At 43.5% G+C, this 24,556-nt stretch overlaps 1 protein-coding gene across 4 annotated transcripts in view; it reads left to right on the top strand.

The window, feature by feature from the left end:
* The window catches only part of TBCE (tubulin folding cofactor E), a 75,681-nt gene that overhangs the window by 19,899 nt on the left and 31,226 nt on the right, over window positions 1-24,556 (top strand). For 3 of the 4 annotated variants that reach the window (XM_063613443.1, XM_055233943.2, XM_063613444.1), the window contains 2 exons: window positions 4,208-4,292; window positions 21,699-21,884. In XM_063613443.1, coding sequence (XP_063469513.1) covers window positions 4,208-4,292; window positions 21,699-21,884 — 271 coding nt within the window. The remainder of the gene's footprint in view (window positions 1-4,207; window positions 4,293-21,698; window positions 21,885-24,556) is intronic. The other variant, XM_063613445.1, reaches the window with a different exon arrangement.

Consider the following 24,556-nt stretch of genomic DNA (forward strand, 5'->3'; position numbering starts at 1 on the left):
TTCTCTGATGATCAGTGATGTTGAGCACCTTTTCATATATCTGCTTGCCATTTGTATGCCTTCCTTTGAGAAATGTCTATTCAGATCTTTTGCTCATTTCTTAATCGGATTAATAGATGTTTTTCCCATTGAATTGTTTGAGCTCCTTATTATATTCTGGTTATTAATCCCTTATTAGATGAGTAGTTTGTAAATATTTTCTCCCATTCGGTGAGTTGTCTGTTCACTTTGTTGATTGTTTATTTATTTATTTATTTTTCTTTTGAGACAGTAGTCTCGCTGTGTCTCCAGGCTGGAGTGCAGTAGCGCCATCTTGGCTCACTGCAACCTCCACCGCCCTGGCTCAAGTGATTGTTTTGCCTTAGCCTTCTGAGTAGCTGGGACTACAGGGGTGCGCCACCATGCCCAGCTAATTTTTGTATTTTTAGTAGAGACGGGGTTTCACCACGTTGGCGAGGATGGTCTCAATCCCTTTTTTTTTTTTTTTTTTTTGAGACGGAGTCTTGCTCTGTCGCCCAGGCTGGAGTGCAGTGGCGCGATCTGGGCTCACTGCAAGCTCCGCCTCCCGGGTTCACGCCATTCTCCTGCTTCAGCCTCCCCAGCAGCTGGGACTACAGGTGCCCACTACCATGCGCAGCTAATTTTTTGTATTTTTTAGTAGAGACGGGATTTCACCGTGGTGCTAGCCAGGATGGTCTCGATCTCCTGACCTCGTGACCTCGTGATCCACCCGCCTCGGCCTTCCAAATTGCTAGGATTACAGGCGTAAGCCACCGTGCCCGGCACTTTGTTGATAGTTTCTTTCGCTATGCAGAACCTTTGTGATGGATTAATTATTTTTAATTCTTGTGATGTCAGTGAAGTTGGGCCTGATTATGATTGGCTTTTCATGTGGCTTGAGTCCATGCAGAATAAGAAACAAATTAGGTTGACCAGAGTAATCAGGTTTGTGTGACAGCTTTATTTGTCATTGTAAATTAATAAACCTGTGTGCTAGTGTCTGGTTCAGTCTTTTGTGCATTTGGAATTTTCAAATTGAGGCTATCAGGGTTTGTTCACCCTGGATGTAGAAAGCAAAAATCTGGATCTTACACGTTCCTGGGATCTGGCTGGTGAGGTATACCCTTATACCATGTCTGTCCACTCTCTTATTCATACTGGTTTCTGTACTTGCTCCTCTATCATTAATGTACTGGCCCCAGGGCAAAAGCTTGCTAAACCGTAGATATTCTTCGTCAGACTTACAGCAAATCACAGTTGAATGCTGGCCTTGCTCCTTCTGTTTGCTTTGGCTTGAAAAATGACTTGTGCTTTGCAGTGTGAGAGAATGGCCTTATTTTGTGCATTCTTCTTTGTAGCATCCATCAGTTCAACCCATTCTGATAGTTTCTATGATGATAACAGTAATTGTACTTCTTTCTTTTTTTTTTTTCTTTCGAGATGGAGTTTTGCTCTTGTCGCCCAGGCTGGAGTACAATGGTGTGATTTTGGCTCACTGCAACCTACACCTCCTGGGTTCCAGCAATTCTCCCACCTCAGCCTCCCAGGTAGCTGGGATTACAGGCACCCGCCACCACGCCTGGCTAATTTTTCTATTTTTAGTAGAGACGGGGTTTTGCCATGTTGATCAGGCTGGTCTCGAACTCCTGACCTTAGGTGATCCAGCCGACTTGGCCTCCATAAGTGCTGGGACCATAGGTGTGAGCCACCATGCCCAGGTATTGGAAAATGTTTTCTTTTAATGAGAGCATTTATACCATTTATATTTTACTTAATTATTGATAATTTGGGTTTATATGTATCATCTTACTACTTGCTTTTTGTTTGTTTTGCTGACATTCTGTTCCTTTTTTTCTTCTTTTTCTCCCTTCATTGGATGACGATGATGATTATTTGTGGTGTTTTTTGTTTTTGTTTTTGTTTGTTTGTTTGTTTTTTTGAGACAAGGTCTTACTCCGCCCAGGCTGGAGTGCAGTAGCACTGTCTGCAAATTCCACCTCCTGGGTTGAAGCAGTCCTCCCACTTCAGCCTTCCGAGTAGCTGGGACTACAGTAGCTGTAGTAGCTGTAGTCCCAGCTACTCGGAAGGCTAAGGCAAAAGAATCACTTGAGCCGGGCTTATATTTGTAGTTTTTGTAGAGACGTGGTTTCACTGTTACCTAGGCTGATCTCAAACTCCTGAGCTCAAGCAATCAGCCAGCCTGGGCCTCCCAAAGTGCTGGGATCACAGGCGTGAGCTCCCGTGCCCAGCCACTACTTCTTTTCTTTTTTTTCTTTTTTGAGACAGAGTCTCCCTCTGTCACTCAGGCTGGAGTGCAGTGGCTCAGCCTTGGCTCACTGCAACCTCCATACCCCAGGCTCAAGCGATCCTCCCGCCTCAGCCTTCTGGGTAGCTGGGATCACAGGCAAGCACCACCATGCCCAGCTATTTTTTTGTATTTTTAGTAGAGACGGGGTTTTGCCATGTTGCCTAGGCTGGTCTGGAACTCCTGAGCTCAAGCCATCCACCTGCCTTCACCTCCCAAAGTGCTGGGATTACAGGCATGAGCCACCAAGCCTAGAGATGATTATTTTTATCTTGTGTTTCTTCTCTATTAGTTTGGTAGTTGTGGTGGTATGATATATATTGGTTTTTGTTCATGGTTCCTGGTTCTTAACTCCCATACCTCTTGTTACAGTCTTTTGTTATAATATTGGTGTGTCAGGCCTCAGGAAACAGGATCTCTCTCCTGCCCTCCATTCTCCTGCCCTTTAGAGCTAAGTCTAGAGATTAAAATATGCATCTCTGGTTTACAGAAATCTAGTCTAATAATTATACCTCCTTTTGGACCCATGAAAGACCTTAGAACATGCCATTTATCACCTTCCTAACTCGTATGTGACATTTTAACCGATGTTTATTTTAAACCCAAAGAACTGATATTATTACTTTATATTGTCTGTATTACTTTAATTTTACCCATATATTTACCCTTTTCTTGCCTTTTATCTCCCCACCCCTGGTATCTTTAGGCTTCTACCTGGGATCATTTTCTTTTTCCTTGAAGACTACCTTTATTGGGTTTTTCTTTGCTGAAATTGAAGGAAAAAATTATTTTTTCTTTTTTTTTTGAATTTTTTTTTTTTTTTGAGACTGAGCCTCTCTGTGTCGCCTAGGCTGGAGTGCAGTGGCGTGATCTCGGCTCACTGCAACCTCCACCTTCCAGGTTCACGCCATTCTCTTATCTCAGCCTCTGGAGGAGCTGGGACTATAGCCGCCCGCCACCGCGCCTGGCTAATGTTTTGTATTTTTAGTAGATATGGGGTTTCACCGTGTGAGCCAGGATGGTCTCGATCTCCTGACCTCGTGATCCACCTGCCTCGGCCTCCCAAAGTGCTGGGGTTACAGGCGTGAGCCACCGTGCCCAGCCTTTTTTTTTTTTTTTTTTTTTTTTTTTTTTGAGACGGAATTTTGCTCTTGTTGCCCAGGCTGGAGTGCAGTGGCACGATCTCCGTTCAAGCGATTTTCCTGCCTCAGCCTCCTGAGTAGCTGGGATTACTGTCATGCGTCACCACGCCCGGCTAATTTTGTATTTTTAGTAGAGACGGGGTTTCTTCACGTTGGTCAGGCCAGTCTCGACCAGTCTCGAATTCCTGACCTCAGGTGATCCGCCCACCTTGGCCTCGCAAAGTGCTGGGATTACAGGCGTGAGCCACTGTGCCTGGGCTTTTTTTTTTTTTTTGAAATTTTTATTGTAGCTACATACATAACATAAAGTTTGCCATTTTAACCACTTTTTAATTTAACATTTTAAATTGTGGTAAAATATACATAACGTAAAATTTACCATCTGAACCAGTTTTGAATGTACAGTTTAGTAGTAACTACCCTAAGTATCTCATATAAGTGGAATATGTTGTTTGTCCTTTTGTGGTGGCGTATTTCTCTTAGTGTAATGTCCTCAAGGGTCAGTCTTGTTTAGTGTGCTCAATAAATTTTAGCCATTCTGCTTTTCTGGAGTGGTGGTTTTTGTTGGCTTTTTCACCCAGACATGCTATGGCATTTGCTGATTGAAGTCCTGAGTATAAGGCTAACTTGTCCATTCCCTCCTCCCCAAGTGGTATCTGTGTGATACGGTTTCCGCTGCAAATTGGTATTTGCTTGCAGGAAAATGGAGCATTGCCTGTATCATCATCTGTTACTCATTTGGTTTTTCTTGTTCTGCTAGGACCCTGGTTAGGAGTAGAATGGGACAATCCCGAGAGAGGAAAGCATGATGGGAGCCACGAAGGGACTGTGTATTTTAAATGCAGGTAACTTTTCATTATGAATCAGCATGGTCATTTAGTCAAGATTATATTTAATACTTGACAAGGAGGGATGGAGAGGAAGAAACGTTTGGCTCATGGAGTAGTTATATTATGGAATTTGTTGTATTCCAAAAAGGCAGTTATTTTGTGGCTTAATTGCTGCTGTTTGTAGCATTTTTCTCTTTTTAAAAAAAATTGTGACTCTTGACCTTATGGGTGGTGTTGCTTTCTTCGTCCTTTTTTTTTTTTTTTTTTTTTAACAGTTCTTTAAATTGGATGAATGTAAACCTTTCTGGCTCATTACCAATTTACAATCCAGTAAATAAGCAATAGAAAAGAGAAATAGCCTAGATATGCAGTAAAGAAGGAATTGATTACCCAAAATACAGAACATTTGGATAGTGGAATGCCAAGCCACTGTTAGAAAAATTTCTTATCATAGGAAGAGTTACATGTCACATTGCATTTCTTTTTCTTTTTCTTTTTGTTTTTTTTGAGACGGAGTCTCGCTCTGTCGCCCAGCTGGAGTACAGTGGCACAATCTCGGCTCACTGCAACCTCCACCTCCCAGGTTCAAGCGATTCTCCTGCCTCAGCCTCCTGAGTAGCTGGGATTACAGGTGCCCGCCACCACGCCCAGCTAATTTCTGTACTTGTAGTAGAGACGAGGTTTCACCACATTGGCCAGCCTGGTCTCGAACTCCCGACCTTGTGATCCGCCTGCCTCGGCCTCCCAAAATGCTGGGATTACAGGTGTGAGCCACCACGCCTGGCCTGTCACATTGCATTTCTATTAATATTTTTGATTGCCTGATGTCAGAAAAACTGCATGAAGCTCTGAAAAGGGTGCTGGGGAGCCTTCAGGCAGAGCCTATCTTCTAAATTGTTGTTGTTGATTTTTATTAGTTTTCAATTTCTCAAAAGGATCTTTCCCTAATAAGCTGTTTTTCCTTAAGTATGGTACAGTGAACACAATACTGCCCTAGAAATCAGGAGGCCTCTAGTCTGTTTGTAACAATCTTTTTTGTTTGTTTGTTTGGTTTATTTGTTTATTTTTTGAGACATTGTCTCGCCTAGACTGGAATGCAGTGGCATGATCATGACTCACTGTCACCCTGAACTCCTGGGCTCAAGTGATCTTCCTGCCTCAGCCTCCTGAGTAGCTGGGACTACAGGCATGCACCAGCACACCCAGCTAATTAAAAAAAAAAAAAAAAAAAGAAATGAAGTTTTACTATGTTGCCCAGGCTGGTCTCAAAGTCTTGGCCTCAAGCGATCCTCCCACCTCGGCTTCTCAAAGTGCTGAGATTACAGATGTGAGCCACTGCACCAGCCCCGCTCTTAACAGTCTTTATGGTCCTGAACAAGACAAGTTTACTAACCTTTAAAATGAAGGTTAGAATTAGGTAACCACACAGCATATCTCCTGGTCCACTATTCCATAATTTTAGAAAGTCAGGATGTTCTTAAAAGGCCAACTCTACTTGTAGACTTGCCATCTCTGAATTTGTTCAGAGCTGTTCAGGTTATATGTTTAGGGAGAAATATTTTAGCCAGGCCCACAGATTCCTTAGGTACCTGGACCATGACCTTACAAACCCTCCAGTGAAAGGACTTTTTTCTTTTTTTTGAGATGTAGTCTCGCTCTGTGGCCAAGGCTGGAGTGCAGTGGCATGATCTTGGCTCACTGCAACCTCCACCTCCCTGGTTCAAGCAATTCCCCTGCCTCAGCCTCCTGAGTAGCTGGGATTACAGGCGTACGCTACCACGTCTGGCTAATTTTTTTGTATTTTTAGTAGAGATGGGGATTTCAACAGGTTGGCCAGACTGTTCTCGAACTCCTGACCTCAGGCAATCCACTGGCCTCAGCCTCCCAAAGTGCTGGGATTACAGGTGTGAGCCACCACCCCCTGGGAAAGGACTTTTTATTTGGAACTTATCCCAGCCTACTTCCTTCTTCTAAAAGCTTGCTCAAATTGTCCATAATTTTATGGTCTTTAATGGTCTCTGGATACAGTGATATTTTCAAAGTCTTGGTTACTCTGAGCAGAAAAATCAAAGATTGCTTCAAGTCCTGGGTGATGCAGGATTTGTCCTGAAATGCTAATGGGAGGCTTTGGTTCAGGGACATTGACTCAGTATAGTCATGCATTGCTTAATGAAGGGGATGCGTTCTGAGAAATGCCTGTTAGGTGGTTTCATCATTGTGTGACCATCATTGTGTACTTACACAAACCTGGATGGTGTAGCCTACTACACACCTAGGCTACTGTATGGCATAGCCTATTGCTTTTAGGCTATAAACCTGTACAGCATGTTACTGTGCTGAATACTGTAGGCAATTGTAACACAATGGTAGGTATTTATCTAAACATAGAAAAAGTACAGTAAAAATAAAAAATTGACTGAGTGCGTTGGCTCACACCTGTAATCCCAGCCCTTTGGGAGGCCAAGGCAGGCAGATCACGGGGTCAGGAGTTCAAGACCAGCCTGGCCAATATGATGAAACTCTGTCTCTACTAAAAATATAACAATTAGCCAGGCGTGGTGGCGGGCGCCTGTAGTCCCAGCTACTCGGGAGGCTGAGGCAGGAGAATGGCGTGAACCCGGGAGGTGGAGGTTGCAGTGAGCTAAGATCGCGCCACTGCACTCCAGCCTGGGCGACAGAGTGAGACTCCGTCTCAAAAAAAAAAAAAATCAGCGTGGGGTGGTACGGGTGGTATGTGTCTGTTAGTACCAGCTACTTGGGAAGCTGAGTCGTTAGGATTGCTTAAGCCCCGGAGTTTCAAGACCAGCCTAGGCAACACAATGAGATCTCATCATAAAAAAAAAGATAGAAAATGGTATGCATGCATAGGGCACTTAGCGTGAATGGACCTTGTAGGACTGGAAGTTGCTCTGGGTGAGTGAGTGAGTGGTGAGTGAATGTGAAGGCTGGGACATTCTTGTACGCCACTGTAGACTTTGGAAACACTGTAGCCTTAGGCTGCACTAAACTTAGAAGTTTTTTCTTTCTTTAATAATAAATTAACCTTAGCTTCCTGTAAGTTTTTTATTTTATACACTTTAAATTTTTTTTTTTTTTTTGGGGATGTATTCTTGCTCTGTCACTCAGGCTGGAGTGCAGTGGCATGATCTCGGCTCACTGCACTGCCTGGGTTCCAACGATTCTCTTGCCTCAGCCTCCCAAGTAGCTGAGATTACAGGCATGCGACACCACACCTGGGTAATTTTTGTATTTTTAGTAGAGATGGGATTTCACCATGTTGGCCAGGTTGGTTTCAAACTCCTGACCTTATGATCAACCCTCCTCAGTTTCCCAAAGTGCTGGGATTATAGGTGTGAGCCACCATGCCCGGCACTTTTTTTTTTTTTTGGAGACAGAGTCTTGCTCCGTCACCCAGGCTGCAGTGCAGTGGTGGGATCTTGGCTTACTGCAACCTCTGCCTCCCAGGTTCAAGCGATTCTCCTGCCTCAGTCTCCCGAGTAGCTGGGACTACAGGCGCATGTCACCACGCCCGGTTAATTTTTTTATTTTTAGTAGAGGCGAGGTTTTGCCATGTTGGCCATTCTGGTCTCCAACTCCTGATCTCAGGTGATCCGCCCACCTCTGCTTCCCAAAGTGCTGGGATTATAGGCATGAGCCACTGTGCTGGACCTGAGCCTTCTTCCAGGATACCTCCTGAAGGACCTGCCTGAGGGTAGTTTACAATTAACTTTTTTTTTTTTTTTTTTAATAAATACAAGGAGTTTGCTGGGCGCAGGAGCTCATGCCTGTAATCCCAGCACTTTGGGAGGCTGAGGCAGGAGGATCACCTGAGGTCAAGAGTTTGAGACCAGCCTGGCCAACATGGTGAAACCCCATCTCTACTAAAAATGGAAAAAATTAGCTGGGCATGGTGGCACTCACCTGTAATCCCAGCTACTGGGAAGGTTGAGGCATGAGAATCACTTGAACCCGGGAGGCGGAGGTTGCAGTGAGCTGAGATCACACCATTGCACTCCAGTTTAGTCGGCAGAGTGAAACTGTGTCTCAAAAAAAAAGAAAAAATAGAAGGAGTACACTCTAACATAATGATAAAAAGTATAGTATAGTGAACACTTAAACTAGTAACATAGCCACTTATTATCATTATCAAATATTATGTACTATACATAATTGTATGTGCTATACTTTTATGTGACTGGTAGCGTAGTAGGCTTGTTTACACCAGCATCACCACAAACATGAGTGTTATGTTGTACTACAGCATTAAGACAGCTACAGTGTCACTAGGAGATAGGAATTTTACAGCTCCAGTGTGATTCTGGGACCACTGTAGTATATGCGGTCCATTGTTGACCTACACGTCATTATGTGGTGCATGACTGTATTCGGATTCTTAGCCTTGGAATAACTGCTTACTTCATTATGTCGTCTAGTGTTGTGTTGTCATGCCTAAACATTTACATAATTGAAATACATATTATCTGATTATAAATAACTTTTTAAAATTTAAATAGGCACTTTGTTGACATTAAAAAATTATATGGGTAGGTAATGTTTTCTGTGAATTCCATTTCAGGATATTTATGGGGCAGTACAAAAGAGATCATTGGGTCTGAAGTAGTGGAGAACCACTGGTCTAGACTACAGGAATTTAACTGCTCCTTTAGAGTTTGATGATTTCATGTCATGTTTTAGTTTCTCTGATCTCTTTTGTAACCTAAGGTGAATATAGTAATCTGAGCTATTATTACCCATAATTAATATTTGTAACATTAGCAATTAATAGTGGTTTACAGTGTCAAAATAAAAATAAAATGTGTAGATGAATGTCTAAATGTAACATTTTATTTGGGAAGCAAGAATTGCAGTTCAGGGCATCCGCATAGACTAGATGGTCTTTGGTATGTCCAAAGAACAAAGAGAAAGGTGTATTTTTTTCTTTTTGTTTTTGAGATGGAGTCTCACTCAGTCACCCAGGCTGGAGTGCAGTTGCGCCATCTTGGCTCACTGCAACCTCCGCCTCCCGGGTTCAAGCGATTCTCCTGCCTCAGCCTCCTGAGTAGCTGGGACTACAGGCGCCTGCCACTACACCTGGCTAATTTTTGTATTTTTAGTAGAGATGGGGTTTCACCATATTGGCCAGACTGGTCTCGAACTCCTGACCTTGTGATCCGCCCACCTTGGCCTCCCAAAGTGCTGGGATTACAGGCGTAAGCCACCGCTCCCGGCCTTTTTTTTTTTTTTTTTTTTTTTTGAGACGGAGTTTCGCTTCTTGTTGCCCAGGCTAGAGTGCAATGGCGTGATCTCGCCTCACTGCACCCTCCGTCTCCCAGGTTCAAGGGAGTCTCCTGTCTCAGCCTTTTGAGTAGCTGGGATTATAGGAAAGTGCCACCACGCCTGGCTAATTTTGTATTTTTAGACAGGATTTCTCCATGTTGGTCAGGCTGGTCTTGAACTCCCGACCTCAGGTGTTCTGCCTGCCTTGGCCTCCCAAAGTGCTGGGATTATAGGCGTGGACCACCTACGTTCAAGCAGTTCTCCCACCTCATTTTCTGATTTTTTTGTAGAGATGGAGACTCCCTATTTTGCCCAGGCTGGTCTCGAACTCCTGGGCTCAAGTGATCCTCCTGCCTCAGCCTCCCAAATTGCTAGGATTACAGATGTGATCCGCTGTGCCCTGCCTAGTACATTTTATGAAAAGGAGAAATGTTACATATTGTTCTGAAAGAAAGTTCATTGGCACTAGTAAAGTTTCGGAGAGCTGGCTATCAACCTCTGATTGGTGAGTGACAATGGTGGGTAAGATTAGTCTTAGAGTCACAGCAGATTGTTTTAGTAGCTATTAAATAAAACTGGCTTCGGCTGGGCGCGGTGGCTCACGCCTGTAATCCCAGCACTTTGGGAAGTAGAGGCGGGTGGATCACGAGGTCAGGAGATCAAGACTATCCTGGCTAACACGGTGAAACCTCGTCTCTACTAAAAATACAAAAAAATTAGCCGGACGTGGTGGCGGGTGCCTGTAGTCCCAGCTACTCGGGAGGCTGAGGTAGGAGAATGGCGTGAACCCGGGAGGCGGAGCTTGCAGTGAGCCGAGATTGCGCCACTGCACTCCAGCCTGGGCGACAGAGCGAGACTCCATCTCAAAAAAAAAAAAAAAAAAAAAAACCTGGCTTCAGGTTACAACAGGCAGTCTCAGCAGCTGGGCTTGTAATAAACTGAATTCTTGGAGCAGGTGCTGTGTGCCCCGAGCACTTTTTCCCCTTGGCGCCTTGACTCTGATTTAGTTGGGTATGACAAGAATGACCCAGTTTCTGTAATCAACTTTCACAAGATTTATCCGAGATTTATGGCCGTGCGCCAGTCACCCGTGTCCTTCCTAGGGACTCCTGCTCTCTACTTCTTGTCTTTTGGGGTAGTTGAGGGGTTCAAATATGGTGAGTAACCCTGAAGTCCTCTTTACCTTGTCCCTAGACAGCAGAGTGGTTTTCAGTTTTTTTTTTCTTTCAACCTAAACCACAGAGTATGCTCTGAACAGAGCTGTGTGTGTCAGCATTCTGCCCACTCACCTTTTATTTCAGTGCTTCTGTTTCCAAGCAATGATAGAAGTTCTCTTTTCTGGTGAGAAATCTTAAAATGTGACTTTTCTTCAACACCAGGGAGCAGAATCTAACTTTAATACTTAGCACCAGAGAGGACGTGCTGTTCCAGCCTGTGTCTGTGATAATGGACATCTTAGGAAATGGATGGTTGACAATTTAAGAAACAAAGCCCTAGAAATAAAGGATAAATGTTTGAAAGAAAGGATAAATGTTTGAGGTGACGGATACTCCATTCACCCTGATGTGATTGTTACACATGCGTGCCTGTATCAAAATATTGTATGTACTCACAAAAATTAAAAATTAAACTAAAAAAAGAAAGCCCTTGATTTATTCATCTTTCGTGTGTCATAAGCCTGTTGTAAAGTGTTTCGAGGATCTTGGCTGAGCATTAATGGATTGGTATAAAATATTCTCTTGGTATGGTGTAAAGTGTTCGAAGATTTTTTTTTTTTTAATCAGGAAATGTAATGATAGTATGTGGGCAAGGCGCATCTCTGTTCAAAAAGGTGGTAGCTCTGCTTCATTTTTGGAAGGCTTTCTTGAATCAGAGCAAAATCATAATTGTGTCAATGCAAAAGCAGTTGAGATGAATATTAAATTCAGCTGATTAGAGAAGCAAACAAAAAGAGCAGTCTACAGCAAGGTGCTTATCTACTGCACTGCTTTACTCACAGGAAAACAACCTCACTGGGTCAGCTCTTTAGATGTTACAGCGCTGAACACTGCAGGAAAGCTGAGTTCTCCTCTCATGTTGAACAGCTAGTTATGCAACCTTGCCGAACACTAAACATTCCTGAAACAAACAGGGTGTCAAGATCAACAGTATTTATTAGAAACTCCCCAGAGACCTGGCCTTTTCTAGTAACTTGTATCCAAAGCTCCAACAAGAAAGAAGCTTACTGTGGAAGTTTGGGAGTCTGTTGGGGACCCTTTACCTTTGTGTAGTGTTGCCAGATTCAGCAAACAAAAATACCAAATGCATAGTGAACTTTAGATTTCAGATAAACAGCAAATCTTTTTTTTTTTTTTTTTTAGTGTAAGTATGAGACATGCATGGGGGCATACTTACTTAAAAATGATTTGCTGTTTATCTGAAATACAAGCTTAACTGAGCATCTTTGATTCTATCTGGCAATCTTGATGGGGACATGGGACAGAATGAATCTTGATAACTGGGTTTTATGAGCACATCCTGTTTCCACAAGGGCCATGGGTCAGGATGATGATTTTACCAGCAGCATGTTTAATTGGTAGGCAGAAGGAGGAAGGAATCTGAACAGGCCAAATGCTTCCAAGAGAAACGTTTTTGGACACCCCTCCCTGTATTCTCCTCACCAACATTTTTCTCTTTAGACATGGTTTAGAATTTCAGTGTTTGGATACAGTTTCTTAATAGATTAATCTAGAATCTCAGTGGAGTCTTTGTAAATTATTACAGTTTACCTCTTGGAGATTTGTTGTTATTGATGGGCACCCATTCAGCTAGGATTTTTCATTATTTGTTGAGGCTGTTTTGTTTTCTGAGAAACCTGCTGGAAATGTCCCAGAAAATATTGATCTTTAGTGTTAGTCTTTGATCTGTAAAGGGCATAGCATCCGTTTTGCAACTACCTAACACCATTCCTAACTCTCCTTTCATCTGCCTGCAACTAAACTCAACAGTAATAAAGATCTGTTCGTGACTTCTTGTTTTTTACCATGGTTTTAAAACTTGTTTATTACCACTGCTTTAAAAAGTGTAGATTTAGGTCCTGGCGCCATGGCTCATGCCTGTAATCCCAGCACTTTGGGAAGCCGAGGTGGGCGGATCACTTGAGGTCAGGAGTTCGAGACCAGCCTGTCCAACATGACGAAACCCCGTGTCTACTAAAAATGCAAAACTTAGCCAGGTGTGGTGGTGGGCGCCCGTAATTCCAGCTACTTGGGAGGCTGAGGCACGAGAATCACTTGAACCCAGGAGACAGAGGTTGCAGTGAGCTGAGATCGTGCCACTGCACTCCAACCTAGGTGACAGAGTGAGACTCCATCTCAAAAATAAATAAATAAATAAAAAGTGTAAATTTAGGACAGAAATGCAAACCATGGTATTTTTGTTTTGCATTGTTTTCTCATTTATCATTATTATAAAGGTATTAGTTGAGCTTTTACACTTTTTCACTGAAATCAAATAATGTTTGAAAAATAAATTTTTCTGTTTCTAGTTCTACCACCCCCATGTTACTCCTCTAAGGAAAACCAATACTATTTCATAAATTTTATTTCAGTATGAAATTTAATTTCTAAAATTTCAGATCTCACTATTTCATAAAACAAAATCTATTTTATTAATGAGACTCTAGAAACAATTTATTAGATGCAAAACTTATTTGTACACATTTACATAGATTCAGGTGCATAAGCAAACAAATACAAATTGTCTGGAGCTATTTTTCTAACACCTAGTAACATGCCTGAGGATTTATTTCACCTTCTTACACATAAAGTGTTTAATATTAATAATTAATTGATAGTAAACACAAGATCTATTTGCATGTTGCCATATTAGAAAATTAAAGGAGGCCGGGCACAGTGGCTTAAGCCTGTAATCCCAGCACTATGGGAGGCCTAGGCGGAAGGATCACTTGGGCCAGGAGTTTGAGACCAGCCTGGTCAACATAGTGAGACCCCATCTCTACCAAAAATGTAAATAAAAAAAAGAGATCACCTAGAAGTGATCTTTGTAATTTCCTTCAGAAAACACACCTCTGTTTAAACCATAAAATCTTATTTAAAATGTTACAGCTTTCATAAATGTTTTATTTTCAGTAGCACTGCTTTTGCTCTGCTATTTTTTGTTTTTGTAGGTATTTTTATGTAGGATCCTGTTTGATGCCTATGGTGGGACAAAAGTATAGCTGCTTTTTTTTTTTTTCACCAAACTCCTATTCATCCTTAAAGACCCAGCTCAGATTCTACGTCTTTTCAGAATATACTCAAGATCAGGGACTTTTGTTGTGCTATGGATCCTTTTGGCAGGCATAAAATAATACTTTTAAAAGCAGGAAATAAATATATTACAAAGGAAATAGTTACATTGAAATATAGTAATCAAAATATTTTTTAAAAATTGATATATACGTAGGAGAATATGCATGGGAAAAATTGATACAGTAATATATGTCTTTATTAAGTAACATTAAATGATAAGATCTACCAGTGGGTCTAATAACTACTGAATTTTGAAGCAATCATGAGAATAAGTGATCTTTTAAAAAATATCTGCCACAAGTGTAAAGTAATAGGAAAATATCTTTGATTTCCATTGGTGACAAAATGCTGTAAATCTTACTCTAGTTTGTTGCCTGAATTTATGAGTAAAGATAATGTTGAATTTTGAAAAGAGGTTAGTGAAAGTAACAATCCACCTTCCTCATCTGTCTCAGCTATTGCTGCATACCGTACATGTTGGAAGTTTTTGCTCACAAATTTAAAAATAATCATTTGTTTTGTTCCTCCCCACTTTGAAATCTGTGACTTGAAGGAGTTCAGGTGTGGTTGTCTTTGCTGTGCACATGTGGCCTGTGTGAATCCAGATGGCAAGTTCTATGGTGGGGGATGCTAAGATCTTGCTCTTTACCTCACCTAGGCCAGGTCACCCTCCTTTGAGCCCATGTTAGCATGGGGCAGAGGGTGTCCCTTGCCTTCCCCTGAACTTAGCCTTGTCCTGTTCATGGAGGTGAAACTGCTGGGCCTGGGTGGCTAGATGGACACATCTAAGCTTGCCCAATGTGGCATCCGTTTTTTGGTGGGGAGGGGTAGGTGTGGTATATTGTCACCAAAGATGACTGCCAGTAATGCTTCCCATCCTTATTCATGCATGCCGCTTCTCCCATGAAGAGGTGGAGTCTATTTCCTCTTTCTCTGAGTCTAAGCTGGCCCATGACATGCTCTGGTAAATAAGTGCAATGATGTTGTATCAGTAGTTCTAGGATTAGCCTTTAAGAGGCCTTGCAGGTTCTGTTTTCACTCTCTTGGAAACCAGTTATCACCTGAGAAGTCTAACCTTGTTGGGAACAGGGGTCCAGCCAGACCCTAGCCATTCCAGCTACCTTCACCCAGGTGCCGATAATCTGAGTTGAGCCATCTTGGATGGTTCAGCCTCAGCCAGCTCCCAACTGAATGCAGTCACATGGGTGAACACAGCTGACAACACATGAATCAGAACAACAAAGCTCAGCAAAGCTGACCCACAGAACTGTTCCAAGTATCACCTGAATGTTTTAAGCCACTGTGCTTTGGGGAGTTTTTATGCAGCAATAGGTAATTGAAACAGGTAACAACTTTATACTGGAGATTTATGTGACTTTATCTTGTATATATTTATATTTTCTGCTAGTAAATTTACATACTTCGTATGATGAAATTGTGTCATTATTGATGGTATAGATATGGTCAGGAGCTTGTCTGAACAAGTTTGAGAGCCATTGGTTAGGTTTAGAGAGTATGGCATTTGAGTTATCTCAGTATTTCAAAATATGTGGGTTTTTTTGTTTGTTTGTTTTAGACGTAGTTTCACTTTTGTTGCCCAGGCTGGAGTGCAGTGGTGCAATCTCGCTCACCACAACCTCTGCCTCCCGGGTTCGAGTGATTCTCCTGCCTCAGCCTCCCGAGTAACTGGGATTACAGGCACCTGCCACCATGCCCGGCCAATTTTTTGTGTTTTTAGTAGAGACGGGGTTTCACCATGATGGCCAGTCTGGTCTTGAACTCCTGACCTCAAGTGATCCACCCACCTTGGCCTCCCAAAGTGCTGGGATTATAGGCCTGAGTTTTTTTTTTTTTTTTTTTTTTTTTTTTTTTTTTATCTGAGACAGGGTCTCACTGTGTTGCCCAGACTGGAGTGGCATTGTGCAATCCTAGCTCACTGGAGCCGTGAACTCCTAGACTCAAATGATCTTCTTGCCTCAGCCTCCTGAGTAGCTGGGACTATAGGTGCACACCACCATGGCTGGCTAATGTTTAAATTTTTTTTGTAGAGATGGGGTCTCGCTGTGTTGCCCAGGCTGGTCTCAAACTCCTGGCCTCAAGGGATCCTCCAGCCTTGGCTTCCTGAAGTGAGCTGCCACACCTGGCCAGTTTATTTTTAGTAGTATTATATCAGATGCAGTAACTGTACATAAAGGGTAGTTAGTGCTTGTGCCAGGTAATAAAGTAGATGGCTTATTTAATCTTTATAAATAACCTCATTTGAGAGGGCTTTATAGATGAGGTAATTTAGGTTGAGGTATAAATTCACCTGCCTGAGGTCACATAGCTAGTAAGTAATGCAGCCAGGAGTTGAACCCTGGTTTGTGTTTGTATTGCCTCCATCCCTGTTCCCCCATCCCCACCCCTGATTTTAAGAACATGTATGTTAACTAGCATTTTTTAGGAGAAAGCAAGTTTATTAAGAAAGTAAAGGGGCCAGGCGTAGTGACTCACGCTTGTAATTCCAGCACTTTGGGAGGCCAAGGCAGGTAGATAACCTGAGGTCAAGAGTTCGAGACCAGCCAGGCCAATATGGTGAGACCTTTTCTCTAGTAAAAATACAAAAATTAGGCTGGGTGTGGTGGCTCACGCCTGTAATCCCAGCACTTTGGGAGGCTGAGGCAGGTGGATCATGAGGTCAGGAGATCGAGACCATCCTATCTAACATGGTGAAACCCCACCTGTACTAAAAATACAAAAAATTAGCCAGGCGTGGTGGCGGGCACCTGTAGTTCCAGCTACTTGGGAGGCTGAGGCAGGAGAATGGCATGAACCTGGGGGGCGGAGATTGCAGTGACCCGAGATCGTGCCACTGCACTCCAGCCTGGGTGACAGAGTGAGCCTCTGTCTCAAAAAAACAAAAACAAAAACAAAACAAAACAAAAATTATCCGGCATGGTGTTGCACGCTGGTAATCCCAGCTACTCAGGAGGCTGAGGCAGGAGAATTGCTTCAACCCGGGAGGCTGAGGTTGCAGTGAGCCAAGATCACCCCACTGCACTCCAGCCTGGGCAACAGAGTGAGACTCCATCTCCAAAAAAATAATAAAGGAATAACGAATGGCTATTCCATAGGCAGAACAGTCCTGAGGACTGCTGGGTGCCCATTTTTATGGTTATTTCTTGAGTATATGCTAAGCAAGGGGTGGATTATTCATGCCCCCCCTTTTAAGACCTTGTAGGGTAATTTCCTGACGTTGCCATGGCATTTGTAAACTGTCATGGCGCTGGTTGGAGTGTAGCAGTGAGGATGACCAGAGGTCACTCTCATCTCCATCTTGGTTTTGGTGGGTTTTAGCCGGCTTCTTTACTGCATGCTGTTTCATCAGCAAGGTCTTTAATGACCTGTATCTTGTACCGACCTCCTATTTCATCCTGAGACTTAGAATGCCTAACAGTCTGGAATGCAGCCTGGTAGGTCTCAGCCTTATTTTACCCAGCCCCTGTTCAAGATGGAGTTGCTCTGGTTCAAACGTCTCTGACATATTTCCCCCCTCCCTTTTACAAGAGAACTCTTAATCCTAAGGGCTGCAGAGGGATGAAGATCCACCTTCTGTAACTTCTTTATGCTGAACAGGGGTGATGATATTCCTGCCTAGCTGTTGGGTCTCTTGCATTCGGGGTAGAGAGGAGCTCAGTTCGAAAGCGTTGGTATGGCGAAAGCCATTCGTAACTCTTGAGTTCTGACAAAAGGTGATATCTGGAAGATTAGTAAGTTTTCAGTTTAAGAAAACATTTAGTAAGCTTATCCTGCATTTCTACACAAAGAGTATAATCACAGCAATATATTCCACAACAGCAAAATAAAGTAAAATTATCCCTAGTAAACTAAATTAGAAAGTTTTCCATGAACTGGGCAATTGTTGAAATCAAGCTAATAAGGAGTCACTAGCCAATTCCAGTATGTGCCCAGAATTAGAATAACATTACCCATCACTCTTGTTTCTTCTGAGCAGCAGCCAGAGATCACTGGTTGGTTCACAGGAATAAGTGGGATCATTCACTTGTCTTCCATAGGCCTGTGGGACACAGGTCAGAAACTGTGTAGACAAGGAATGAGGCCAGTTTCCCCAAGTGGCTTTTATTGGCTCTTTAAGTCAAGTTTGATTCCTTAAAGGAACGCACACCATCCCAGTTAAAGCCTTGGTAAAATAACCAGTTTCTCCAATTGTGTCCCAAGGTCACCCAGTCAGTGCTGCAGACTATTTCCTTTGGGTTGGGGGGTGGGTCTCCTCAGTATCCTCCTTTCTGTGGTTTGCCAGAAAGATGTTACCGGAAAGGGGTCCTGATCTAGACCCCAAGAGAGGGTTCTAGGATCTTGCAAAGGAAAGAATTTGAGGGGAATCCATAGAGTAAAGTGAAAGCAAGTTTATTAAGAAAGTAAAGGAATAAAGAATGGCTACTCCATAGGCAGAGCAGCCAGTAAACTAGGCTTGTAACTGAAGAGATACGTTTAACTTACAGAAACAAACCACTGATGTGTGTGTATAAGCCATGAGAGAGATATGGGACTTAATTTTGCTACAAAAGAGAATTTAATTTCCTGCATAATCAGCTTCCCCCATTCCACTGAATTAATTTCATCAACATACAAGGTGGATATTTTCTCCTGTCTTAAGCAGTCTCCCTCCTTTGACCCCTGTGCCTCTTCAGGACAAGGGTAGGCTGTGCTCACTTGCCTCCCAGTCTTTGGAACTCACCCCCGCTGGGCTTTGCCCTATTGCCCCACCCAGACTGCTCATAGGAAAGGTTATGTCATGTTGCTGGATTCAGTGGCCAGGCCTCAGCTGTCACCTTACCTGACCTGGTTTTAGCATTGGACATGGTTGTTGACTTTCTTCATTGGCTTCCAGGACACCACACTCTCCAAGTTTCCCTTCCCTCCCCTCCCCTCCCCTCCCCTCCCCTCCCCTCCCCTCCCCTCCCCTTCTCTTCCCCTCCCCTCCCCTCCCCTCCCCTCCTATCCCCTTCCCCTCCCTTCCCCTTCCCTCCCCTCCCCTTCCCCTCCCCTTCCCTCCCCTCCCCTTCCCCTCCCCTTCCCCTTCCCTCCCCTCCCCTTCCCCTCCCCTTCCCCTTCCCTCCCCTCCCCTCCCCTTCCCCTCCCTCTCCTCTCCCCTCCCCTCCCCCTCCCCCTCCCCTTCCCCTCTCCTCCCCTCCCCCTCTCATCCCCTCCCCCTTCCCCTCCCCTTCCCCTCCCCTTCCCCTCCCCTCCCTCTCCTCTCCCCTCCCCTCCCCCTCCCCTTCCCCTCTCCTCCCCTCCCCCTCTCATCCCCTCCCCCCTCCCCTCCCCTTCCCCTCCCCTCCCATTCCCCTCCCCTCCCCCTTCCCTCCCCTCCCCTTCCCCTGCTCCCCTCCCCCCTCCCGTTCCCTTCCCCTCCCCTTCCCCTCCCCTCCCCCTTCCCTCCCCTCCCTTTCCCCTCCCCCTTCCCTCCCCTCCCCTTCTCCTCCCCTCCCCCTCCCCTCCCCCTTCCCTCCCCTCCCGCTCCCCTCCCCCATCCCTCCCCTCCCACTCCCCTCCCCCTTCCCTCCCCTTCCCTCCCCTTCCCTTCCCTTCCCTTCCCTTCCCTTCCACTCCCCTTCCCTTCCACTCCCCTTCCCTTCCCCTCCCCTTCTGTTCCCCTTCCCCTCCCCCCCTTCCCTTCCCCTTCCCCTCCCCTCCCCTTCCCCTCCCCTTTCCCTCCCCTCCCATCCCCTCTCCTTCCCTTCTCCTTCCCTCCTCTTGTTTCCATCTATTGCCCAGGCTAGAGTGCAATGATGTGATCTCAGCTCATTGCAACCTTAACCTCCCGGCTCAAGCGATTCTCTTGCCTCATACTTCCAAGTAGTGAAACTCCAGGCACAAGCAACCATGCCCGGCTAATTTTTGTATTTTTAATAGAGACAGGGTTTCACCATGTTGACCAGGCTGGTCTCAAACTCCCAACTTTAGGTGATCTGCCCGCCTCAGCCTCCCAAAATGCTAGGATTATAGGGGTGAGCTACCGCACCTGGCCCACACTCTCTAAGTTTCTAATTCCCTCCTGGCCAATTCTTGCCGGGTTGGGGATTGGTTTTAACTTTTTGGGATCACAAGTTCCTTTTAGAATCTGATCATCCCTGTGAACCCACATCTTAGAAAAAACTGTACGTATGTTTATGTTAACAAAATTTATCACAAATATTAGTTTTCATCCTTTTCAATTATGGTGACTTTTTTTTTTTTTTTTGAGATGGAATTTTGCTCTTGTTGCCCAGGCTGGAGTGCAATGGCGTGATCTTGGCTCACCGCAACCTCCGCCTCCCGGGTTTAAGTGATTCTCCTGCCTCAGCCTCCCACATAGCTGGGATTACAGGCATGCGCCACCATACTTGGCTAATTTTGATTTTTAGTAGAGATGGGGTTTCTCCATGTTGGTCAGGCTGATCTCGAACTCCCGACCTCAGGTGATCCGCCCTTTTCAGCCTCCCAAAGTGCTGGAATTATAGGCATGAGCCACCATGCCTGGCCAAAATTCTGGTGACTTCTAAAAAGGTCTGATTTCTTTCTTTAAGAGTTAATGGTTGTTGCCTGGGCAACATAGTGAGATGTTGTCTCTTAAAAAAAATACAAAAAGTGTTAGCTGGACATGGTTGCTTGTACCTGTAGTCCTAGCTACGTGGGAGACTGAAGAGGGAGCATTGCCTGAGGCCTGGGAATTGGAGGCTGCAGTTAGTTATGGTTGTGTCACTGTACTCTCGCTGAGGTGACAGAGTGAGACCCCCTTTCTTTAAAAAAAAAAAAAAAAAAATTAGGTGTGGTGGCTCACGCCTGTAATCCCAGCACTTTGGGAGGTCAAGGTGGGAGGATCACTGAAGGTCAGAAGTTCAAGACCAGCCTGGCCAACATGGTGAAACCCTGTCTCTCCTAAAAATACAAAAATTAGCCTGGGTGTAGTGGCACATGCCTGTAGTCCCAGCTAATTGGGAGGCTGAGGCAGGAGAATTGCTTGAACCCAGGAGGTGGAGGTTGTAGTGAGTCAAGATCGCACCACTGCACTCCAGTCTGGGCAATAGAGTGAGATTCTGTCTCAAAAAAAAAAAAAAAAGTAATGATCGTAAGCTGAAATAGTGTTTATAATACAATTTTGATCAATTTATAGAGTTCAGTTTCTTCTTTTTTTTTTAAGTGACAAGGTCTCGCTCTGTTACCAAAATAAAAAAAAATAAGTAAATAAATAAAAGATTTTGTATATAATCTACCTACAATTTATTTTTATTTTTTTATTTTTATTTTTTTAGCTGGAGTCTTGCTCTGTCACCCAGGCTGGAGTGCAGTGGCATGATCTTGGGTCACTGCAACCTCCACTTCCCGAGTTCAAACAATTCTCCTGCCTTAGCCTCCCTAGTAGCTGGGACTACAGGTGTGCACCACCATGCCGGGCTAATTTTTGTATTTTTAGTAGAGATGGGGGTTTTGCCATGTTGGCCAGGCTGGTCTTGAACTCCTGACCTCGGGTGGTCCTCCTGCCTTGCCCTCCCAAAGTGCTGGGATTACAGTTGTGAGCCACCGTGCTTGGCCACCCCCAAGGATTTAATACTTCTGTTTTTTCTAATGTGAATTGTCAGTTTCATATTACTTGTTAGTTTATTTAGAGGGATTTAACATGCTTGCATACGATCATAACCCTTTATGGTCAATCATACTGATTATATATTATTTTAGTATGTGATATTCTCTTTTATGCTAATTTTGATTTTTTAGCATGTAGAAATTTTTGAAGACCTTCAGAAAATTGTATTTATGGCCTTTCTTGGTGGGTAATATTTTCTGTGTTTCATTTGCTCTTCTTTACCAGGCATCCGACAGGAGGATCCTTTATTCGTCCGAACAAGGTAAATTTTGGAACAGACTTTCTTACTGCAATTAAGAACCGCTATGTGTTAGAAGATGGACCAGACGAAGATAGAAAAGAGCAAATTGTTACAATTGGAAATAAACCTGTGGAGACTATCGGTTTTGACTCTATTATGCGACAGCAAAGGTAAGTGGAGTTTATAACGGCAGAGCTGACTTTTATGGTTTTATTAAGGTTCAGAATTGAAATACCCATGACTGTATATGGATGCTCACAACTTTGCTCCTAAACTGGTGTATGGTTCCACAGAAACTGAATCAAAGTCTGAGGAATCCAAGAATTATTTAGGGAAATTAAAATTCTTATGTTAGCACAGGATTGGTAGATTTATCCAGTTTGCAATTGAAACATTTATTGGCCCATTATTGGTATTCATATCATATTATCTCGTGTTGAGTAAGTCACTAAGGCTGACTTTGGGTTCTTTTCTATTTCATGGTGATGGTAAGTTGGGAATGGAAACAGCAGTCTGAATTGTTCCCTATGCCGCGGAGCGTGCTGGTGCCATCTATTAATAGTAGGGAGTAGTTCTCACCTCTGGCTGCACATCTTCATCACCTGGGGAGCTGTGAAACATGCGGCATCCTTGGTCCCATCCCAGATCTGCTGAATCACAATTTTGGGATATGGGCTCTAAATAATGCATTTTATTGTATTGTATTGTATTTTTATTTTTATACAGACAGGATCTTGCTATGTTGCCCAGGCTGGTCTTGAACTCTTGGGCTCAAGTGATCCTTGGCTTCCCAAAGCACTGGGATTACAGGCGTGAGTCACTGCACCCTGCCTTAAAATAATGCACTTTAAAACTGCTGCACGAGAACATTCTCTTTTCTCTGAAACTGTATATTATGACTTTGTACAAGGAGGCTTTGTAGTCATTCCAGTGAACTGCTTGAATCAAAGAGAGAGAATGTTAATATTTACACAAACCCAGTCATGGCTGCACAAGAACTGGCCAGGCCTTGCAGCGTACTACTGTGGTGAGTGACCTGGACGAGGCATCTGAGTAAGGACCCCTGGTGGCCACTGTGAGAATAAATTTGTGGCCACTTGGAGGCCTGCAATATATTTTCTTTCAGTCTCTAAAAGAATTAAGCTATAGTTCTGTCCAAAGTAAATTTCTTTACTATCTTTTGTTATTGTTGTTATTAATAAAAGTGCCCATGGGGACAATGTGGAAAATAAATACATTTCTTGGTACATCTACTCTTTAGCATACATGGCCCCCATTAAAAAAACACAGAATAAATCAAGAGTTTTAGAAAAAGGAACAAATGGACTGTTCTTTATAAAACAAAATACCTTTATTGTTGAGAATTTAGAAATTACAAATTGAACAAAAAAGTATAACTAATGCCACCACTTAGATATAAGTATCGCAAACAGGCTGGGTGCGGTGGCTCATGCTTGTAATCTTAGCACTTTTGGAGGCCGAGGCAGGCAGATCACTTAAGGCCAGGAATTTGAGACTAGCCTGGCCAACATGGTGAAACCCTGTCTCTACTAAAAATACAGTTAGCTGGGTGTGGTGGTACGGGCCTGTAGTCCCAGCTGCTTGGGAGGCTGAGGCAAGAGAATCGCTTGAACCTGGGAGGTGGACGTTGCAGTGAGCTGAGATCGTGCCACTGCACTCCAGCCTGGGTGACAGAATGAGACTCTGTCTCAAAAAAAAAAAAAATACATAACTATCATGAACAGTTTTTACTGTTTACCCTACTGATTTACTTGGATTTAAAGAACTACATGCTTCGTAGGGTTAGAGTTCTTTGCTTTATTTTTTCCCATTTAAAATACAAATAGCCTGGGCAACGTGGCAAAACCCTGTCTCTACAAAAAATAAATAAATAAATACCAAAATTAGCTGGGTGTAGTGGTGCGTGCCTGTAGTCCCAGCTATTTGGGAAGCTGAGGTAGGAAGATCACCTGAACCCAGGAGGTCAAGGCTGCAGTGAGCCATGATTGCACCACTGCACTCCAGCCTAGGTGACATAGTGAGACCTTATCTCAAATGACAGACAAACCAAAAAAAAACCCCAAATATTTACATATCTCTTACCCAAAATAAACATTTTTTTTTTATTGGTTAATCTCTTTCAGAGAATATTATGGGCTCTGAGAATATTAACAAATTGCAAATGGATTTTCGTCCCCTAGTTTATGAACAACTATGTAACTCATGAATTTTTCTATAAATGACCCTACTACTTGAGTATCATTGCATTTAATCATTAGCTAGTGTCTTTCTTGATTGAAAAGGTAAAATTTTAGAGATTTTGGAGCAATCTCGTTTGTTGGCTGGAGATTAGTCAATTCAGAAATTATGAGACAGCTTGGTGGAATGCAGCCAGTGTTGGAGTTAGGCTGGGTTCAGACGCCAGCTAAGGCACTTTTGGCTCTGACAGAAGTTAGAGATAGCTACTTATTGTTTCTAAGCCTCAGTTTCCTCAGTTACAACATAAAACCTAAGATATAAGTGCTGTTGTGAATAACAAATGAGATCCTACAATTAATGATAGCTGTCAGGAGCTGAAACCTCTACTTTAAGCCAGTCTTACCTCCTCAGTAAAATCCAGTTGGCCAGCTTTGAGATCGTACCACTAAGAAAAGACTTACTCAATAAAGGAATCAAAAACAAATTAAAAAATCCATTATGTATGGTTTCTCTTGGAGATGGCTTTGGCTCTGGAGTGATGCTTGGATTGAGATCTGAGTCCTCATGCTTAGTGCCAAGTTGACCTGGCAAGGAAGGCTATTTTAAATTTTAGGGGGAAGGAGCGACATCTGTCGGACACAGT

Source organism: Symphalangus syndactylus, chromosome 19 (genome assembly GCF_028878055.3).
Source record: "Symphalangus syndactylus isolate Jambi chromosome 19, NHGRI_mSymSyn1-v2.1_pri, whole genome shotgun sequence".
NCBI lineage: Eukaryota > Metazoa > Chordata > Mammalia > Primates > Hylobatidae > Symphalangus > Symphalangus syndactylus.